Here is a 7,178-nt window from a genome sequence, read left to right as displayed (position 1 = left end):
GGGTCAGTGACTGGAGCTGAGCTGGCGGTGCCGCTGCCCCGTGGAGACCCCCAGGTGGAGCCTCCTGTACTTCCAGGTGCCACTGGAATCCGTGGATCCAGCAGAGGAGCGGCTGTGTCAGATCCTACGGTGGAACTCGGGTTGTTTGAACTCTACCGCTGTGCAGGGAGCGGGGCTGGGAGTGGTCAGTGGCCTGGGGGCAGCTGATAGCCCCGGGAAGGCTGTGGGGGTGGGTGGCTGGACCAGCCCGGGAAGAGAATCAGATAAAAGACTGAGCTGACTGGTTTCCTGTTGTGCTCCGGGGCAGCTGGGGGGTGACATCGGCTCAATAGGGATGGGGCCATCGGGAGGAATGCAGAGCTACCCACTGGGAATGTGGAGCAGTCCCACAGGAATCCCCCACAGGATTCTCAGTAGGATCTGGGCACCGCGGGACTCCCTGGCAGTGCTGAGGGACATGTCCCACCCATGCTGGCCAGGGTCATGCCATCCCCTGCCCTTCTTTGCTTCCTTCCCGGCTGGCATTCCACAACTCTCCCAGTGGCCTGGGGGCTCTGGAGCTGCTGGCAGTGACTCCCAAAACCCTCCTGCTGAGAGCTGTCCTGGCTGATCCCAGTTCTGAGCCCACAGGCACCAGCGCAGCCCCCAAAGCAGCCAGACATAGAGACAAATACTTTATTGATTCCACAGCCTGAGAAAGGGATCGGGAATGTCGCAGGAAACTGCTCCCGGTCACAGCAGATTGAGAAATGCCAGGCTGGAGCTGCTGGCCCTTCTGCTGGCCTTCAGCACCGACACACCAGCTCGGCCATGCCCCTGGGATCACCTGGGGAGCACTGGGATCTCTGCTGGGCAGGGCTAACAGGGATAACCAGCCACTGGCTCACTGCCAGATCCATGGTCATGTGTCTGCCACCGGCACCCTGCCTGGATCCTGCTGCAGGCTGGGAATGCTCCACACTGCAATCCCAGGGGCAGAAAGTGTGAGACCAGCACAGAGGAGCAGTGGGATGTTGTGTGTATTCCTGTAGAGCAGCTCAGACGCTGCTGTCCATCCCATGGAGCAGGAGGTGGCTGAGGATCACACCTGGATGTGGCACAGGCGTTCCCTCAGCTCCCAAAGCTTCCCACAGCAGCACCATCACACCCTGGGAGTGACTCGGAATGAAAGATGGGAAAAGCCTTCCAGTGCTCACTGCTCAGAGAGGGACAGAGATCTCAGGATATCAAATAGTTACATCAAACAGCTCAAAACAAAAAAACCTGAAAAACGAAATGCAGGAGTCCCAGCAGCTGCTCCACCGTGTCCGTGTGGCACTGGCTCCGGGCGGGAGGTTCTCCCTGTGCACACCCAGAATGTGGGAGGCACGTGGGTCTCTGGCCATGGACACTGCTCTGGTGGCTCCAGGGGACACTGGGGCACTGCCAGGCCTGGCTTCCACTGGCTGCCTCCGGGCAGGTCCGCTCTCCCTGACTGAGGTAGCTGCAGAACTGTTTTCCCATAGGATTCATTAAGGTGGGATTTTGGGCAAAAGGGGACGAGCTGTGGTTGGGAGAGTGGGAGTTTCCCCCAGAGCTGAGGGGCTGCTCTGTGCAGGTGGATCCACGGGGATCAGGGTGCTGCTGCAGCATGGGGCTGGCTGACCCGTCAAGTATTCCTAAAATCACTCTGCACCCGTGCAGGATGGTCCTGAGGGTGCCTGTGGCCTTCCTCATGGACCTGACGGCATCCCTGGAATATGCCAGCACAGAATATTGGAGTTTGGTTTGTCCTGTGCATCTTCCAGTGCAAAGCTCCAGTGTTCCCAACCTGCTGGAGGGGCTGTTGGCTGATCTCCTCCCCAGGGTGGCCAGGATGAGGTGGGATCTCAGAGATGTCACTCTCCATCTGGTGTCTCAGTCAGGACACTTGTTCCATGGAGCAAAGGCTGCATAGGAATGCTGCCAGCTCCATTCCCTTCTCCCTGCCCTCTTCAGTTGTGTTTCTGAATGCAAGGGGTCAGCTCCAACATCAAAGAATGTGAAAGATCTGCTCCTGTTTGACCAGGATTCACCTGGTCATCTCCCAGGAATGTCAGCTTGGGAAAATTCCAAGTATCAGCCAACAGGACCAAGTCAGTGGAATGGTGAAGCATTATGGATCACTGGAGGCTTCTGCAATTTGCTCTCTGTTGTGGTCTCCAAGCTTCCCATTCTTTCTGCAACCCAGGAAGCTCCTAAAACACAGCAGATTCCCATTCTCTGTGTCCCACCAGGTGCAAACCCAACAAACTCGCAGCTTCCTTCCAGAGACACGCACAGCTCAGATCTGTCCCAGGGCCTGTCATTTCTCTGTCATCTCCGAAGCCACTGCCCTGGATCCCAGCTGGACCACGGGCTGCACGGCTTTCCTGATGCAGTCAGGGAGCGGGGAGCCTTTGCCCGGGAGCCTCAGTGGCGTTGTCCCCAACAGCAGCACATTGGGCAGGCTCGCTTTTGCAGCCTCAGGCCTCCCATTCTCTCGGGAAGGGCTCCTCTGGGCCTCGGGAGCTTGGTGCTGCAGGGATGCCGGGATAGCAGCAGGGGGCTGGGCCTTGGCCTCCCCCTGGAGTGTGGCCAGAGCCCTCTCGTGGATCTTCTTGTGGCGCAGCAGGTGATTGCTGCGGGTGAAGCACTTGTTGCAGGAGCTGCAGCAGTAGGGCCGGTCCCGCGCGTGGGTCTTCAGGTGCCGCCGCATGGACGTGGACCAGGACAGGAACTTCTTGCAGAGGGGGCACTTCTGCCTGGGGTTGGGTGGCTGCACGATCCCGGAGCCAGCCAGGCCCTCTCTGTCCGGCTCCTCCTTGGGCTGGCCCAGCCAGGCCCCCGCGGCGTGGCCGGTGCCGCCGCACAGCTCCCTGCGCGGGCGGATGCGCAGCTCGGGGTGCACGTTGCCCCAGACCTTGGCGCCCAAGGCTCTGTCCTTGACGTGGATGCTGCGGTGAAGGTCCAGGTGCCGCTTGGTGCTGAAGCCGATCTCGCACACGGGGCACTCGTAGGGCCCCTCCTTGGCGTGGCTGCGCTGGTGGATGATGAGGTTGATCTTGAGGCGGAAGCGCTTCCCGCACTCCGTGCAGGGGTGGGACCATTCCCGCACGTACCCGCGCCGGCAGTTGCCCATCAGGAGGTTGCTGGCCTCGCACCGGTTCGGCTTCTTCTTCATCTTGGCTTTCACCAGCTCGTTTTTGGGGCACTTCTGGATCTCTGAGCCGGGAGAGGGGGTGGATTCCTCTGCCAGCAGCTCAGGCTCCTCTTCCTTCACCTTGATGTCCTCAGGAGAAGCCTCTTCAAACGGTGTTTCATCTTCCATGGAGAAGGCTTCCTCTGAAAGAGAGAGGCACCACGTTGGTGTCAGCACCAGTGTGACACAGGATCAGGGCCCCTCCCTGTGCTGGCACTGCCAGGGCACCTCCAGTCCCAGGGGCAGCTCTGGGCTTCTTGTTACAAGAAAGACATTGAGGGGCTGGAGCGTGTCCAGGGAAGGGAACAGAGCTGGGAAGGGGCTGGAGCCCCAGGAGCAGCTGAGGGAGCTGGGAAGGGGCTCAGCCTGGAGACAAGGAGGCTCAGGGGGGCCCTTGTGGCTCTGCACAACTCCTGCCAGGAGGGGACAGCTGGGGGGGTCGGGCTCTGCTGCCAGGGAACAGGGACAGGGCAAGGGGAAACGGCCTCAGGCTGGGCCAGGGGAGGTTCAGGTTGGATATCGGGAAAATTCCTTCTCCAAAAGGGTTGTCCAGCCATGGCACAGTGGCCAGGGCAGGGATGGAGTGCCAGGCTGAGCCCTCTGTGGGTGCCACTGGGACCAGTGGCACAAGGGACCCACCTCTAAACCCACATGATATTGCAGGAAAAAATAAAAGGAACCCCTGAAGCTTCATTTTCCCTCCCTGCTTCAAGCCCATCAGCTCTGGAAGCTGCTTCCCACCCTCCAGCCAGGCCCCATGTCCCCAGCACAGTGACTCACCAGTGTCAGGCTCTGCTGGGTCCTCCTCCATCTCCCCGTCCTCCTCTGCCACTGTCCCCTGCTGATGGTCCCCCAGGGACATCACGTTCATCATCAGGATGGGGAGCTCTGTTTGCAGGGAACAGGGATTTGAAAGACCCATGGGGACCTGCCAGGGTCCAGCAATATGAACCAGGGATTGCTGGGAGTGTGTGAAGAGCTGGAGAAAGCTGCAGCTCAAGAGCCAGGATGTGGAACAGCTATCGGGAAAATTCCTTCTGGAAAGGCTGTGCAGCCCTGGAACAGGCAGTGCTGGAGTCCCTGTTCCTGCAGGATGTGTGGATGTGGCACCTGGGCACGTGGGGCCTTGGCAGTGCTGGGGGATGGTTGGGCCCAATGATCAGAGGGCTTTTCCAACCCCAACAGTTCTGTGGAGGGGCTGGAAGGCGTCAGGAGGAACTGGAGTGAAGCCACACGTGGGGCCAAAAGCAGAGGGAGGGCTGGGAGGGAAGGACAGCAAGGTGCCACATGCCACCAGCTCACAGAGCAGCCTCACCCCACCACGTCTACAGGCTGCACTCCCACGTCCAGACCCTCTTCCACTGTGCTGTGACAACATCCCAGGGCTCCCTGGCAATGCCTCTCCGAGCACCAGGGCCATGCACCTCTGCCCTGGACACTGCCAGAGCCCTGGAGAGCTGGGGAAGGGGAAGCACATCCTCCCTGGCACGCCTGGAACTCACCTGGGCCCGCTTCCATGGGCATGGGGTCCTCTCCCGAAGCCTCCTCCTGCTGCTCCACCTCTCCTGGTGTCTGTGGGGGCTTCTGATTGTTGGGGACACCTGTCTGGAGGGGGTTCTGACTGTCCCCAGTCTGTGTCTGAGGCAGTGTCTGGCTGTCCCCACTGTGTGCCTGTGGGGACTTGGGGCTGTTCCCACTCTGTGTCTGTGGGGGCTTTGGGCTGTTCCCACTCTGTGTCCTGGGGGACTTTGGGCTATTCCCATTGTGTGTCCTTGGGGACTTTGGGCTGTTCCCACTCCGTGTCCATGGGGACTCTGGGCTGTCCCCAGTCTGTGTTTGTGGGGTTTTCTGGCTGTTCCCACTTCGTGTCCATGAGGATTTTGGGCTGTCCCCACTCTGTATCTGTGGTGTTTTCTGGCTGTTCCCACTCCGTGTCCGTGGGGATTTCGGGCTGCTCCCAGTCTGTGTCTCTGGGGGTTCCTGGCTGTCCCCAGTCTGTATCTGTGGGGTTTTCTGGCTGTCCCCATTCTGTATCTGTGGGGTTTTCTGGCTGTCCCCACTCTGTGTCCATGAGGGCTCAGGACCCTTTTCCTTGCTGGGTTCTTCATCCCTCTCGATGCAGGTCCAGCTGCTGGGCTTGGACTTGGCACAATCTGTTCCCAGAGCACAGAACAGGGGCTTTATTAGGATCTGCACCTTTATCCTGCCAGATTCCCAGAGTGAGCCTTGTCCCCTCTCCCAGCCTCAGCAGAGACACAAACACCTCCAACCCCAATGGCAGAGCCGCCTCCTTGGCCCCGGCAGGATCCACACAGGAGAGAAGCTCTGAGTAACAGAACATGAATCCCAAAGATGTCCCTCTGTGTCCCTTTTCCTCTCCCCACATTCCCACCTGGCCTCCAGGTGAGTGTTCCCACAGGACAGCACCTGCCCAGCTTCTCCTGGGGTGCCTTTAACCTTCCCAGCTCCTCAATCCTGCAGGAGAGAGTCCTCAACCACGGCTCTTCCCACATCTCTGCTGCTCCCAGCTCTGTCTGGGTCTGTCTGTCCCTTTCCAGCACCTCCCACCTTCCTGCCCAGCCCTCCCACTCTAAATCCACACCCTGAGGCTCCCCACACTCCTCTGTTCCCCCAGGGCAAGCAGAGCAGCTCCAGCCTCCTCCTCCCAGCCCAGCTCCTCACTTGCCAGCACGTTCCCTGCCCCTCCACAGCAGGCCGGAATGCCTCTGGAAGCCCCAGTCCTACAGGAGCCCTTTCCCACTGCTCCAGACCCTGCTGCAAGGCTTTGACTGCTCTTCTCCATGGGATCCATCCCACCAAGCACAGCCATTCCTCTTGGAATGAAGATTCACTCCAGGGTCTCTGGGGTGCTTTAGTCCATGGAGTGAGCCCTTCCTTTCTCAGGAAGGGGAGATCTCCAGGAACAGCCACCTCCTCCTGGCACTCACCTGGGGCAGCTCCCATGGGGCTTCCATCTCCTGCAGCCTCCTCTGCCTTGTCCCTCTCTTCTGCTGCCCGGAGGAGCTCCTGACCATCCCCGGTCTGTGTCCATGGGAGCTCCTGACCCTCTTTGTAACTGAACTCTTCATCCCTCTCCATCTGGGACAGGATCTCGGGCTTGGACACGGCGTAGTCTGGTCGTGGGGCAGAGGATGGGGTGTTGATTAGGATTTGGCTGAGTCTTTAGTCTGGCACATTCCAACAGTGACCCTTGTCCCCCATCCCAGTCCTGGCGGAGCACAAATACCTCATCCCCACTCCAAACACTTCCCTGGCCCCAAGGCAAGACCCACCCCCAAGCACAGAGGCAGCTGAGGCAAAGAGGATCTTAACCAGCAGAACATGAACTAAAATCCCAAATGAGGGAAAAGCTTTGGCTGGAACATTTCCCTCTAGTGGAAGTCAGGGACACCTCCCACTATCCCAGGTTGCTCCAAACCCCATCCAGCCTGGCTTTGGACACTGCCAGGGATGTGAACAACCTGGGCCAGGGCCTCACCACCTCACAGCCTTCCAAACCCAGGCTATTTCATGACTCCATGAGCTCCAGCCCCCCAAGCCTTACCCAGGGACACCAAGGTCTCATAGTTGCCCCTCATCACGGCCCTGTACAGATCCTTCTGCCAGCGCTCCAGCCTCTCCCACTCCAGCTCGTTGAAATACACCGAGATATCATCGAAGGTGAGCGGCACCTGGAATCACAGGGAACTCCCTGGAACCACGCCTGGCTCGGGACACGCAGGAGCTCGGTCCCCAGCCCTTGCACGGTCCCAGGATCCCTGGGAAGCGCCGCTGCTACCTTGGGGATCTCCCCACCAGAGGCGGGGGGCAGGCGCAGGATCCAGAAGTTCCTGTTCTTCAGGAGGTTCTCCATGTTGAGCAGGCGCTGCTGCAGCTGCCCGTAGCCCTGCAGGAGGGTGCTCAGGGCGGCCAGGCCGCTGCCCAGCTCCCCGACCAGGTTCTCGCAGGCCAGCAGCCG

The 7,178-nt window shown here is 59.9% G+C and overlaps 1 protein-coding gene across 1 annotated transcript in view; it reads right to left on the bottom strand.

Annotated features, from left to right (window-relative positions):
- Positions 1-661: 661 nt before the first annotated feature.
- Positions 662-7,178, bottom strand: part of LOC102039835 (zinc finger protein 777-like) — a 10,282-nt gene continuing 3,765 nt past the window's right edge. Inside the window, exons 2-7 of the mRNA XM_031062812.1 lie at positions 6,999-7,176; positions 6,765-6,891; positions 6,148-6,333; positions 4,702-5,352; positions 3,980-4,087; positions 662-3,342 (exon numbers count right to left, since the gene is read on the bottom strand). Coding sequence (XP_030918672.1) covers positions 2,324-3,342; positions 3,980-4,087; positions 4,702-5,352; positions 6,148-6,333; positions 6,765-6,891; positions 6,999-7,176 — 2,269 coding nt within the window. The 3' untranslated portion in view covers positions 662-2,323. The remainder of the gene's footprint in view (positions 3,343-3,979; positions 4,088-4,701; positions 5,353-6,147; positions 6,334-6,764; positions 6,892-6,998; positions 7,177-7,178) is intronic.

The sequence above is a fragment of the Geospiza fortis genome, unplaced genomic scaffold, assembly GCF_000277835.1.
Source record: "Geospiza fortis unplaced genomic scaffold, GeoFor_1.0 scaffold178, whole genome shotgun sequence".
Taxonomy (NCBI): domain Eukaryota; kingdom Metazoa; phylum Chordata; class Aves; order Passeriformes; family Thraupidae; genus Geospiza; species Geospiza fortis.
This window is presented reverse-complemented; position numbering and strand designations above follow the sequence as displayed.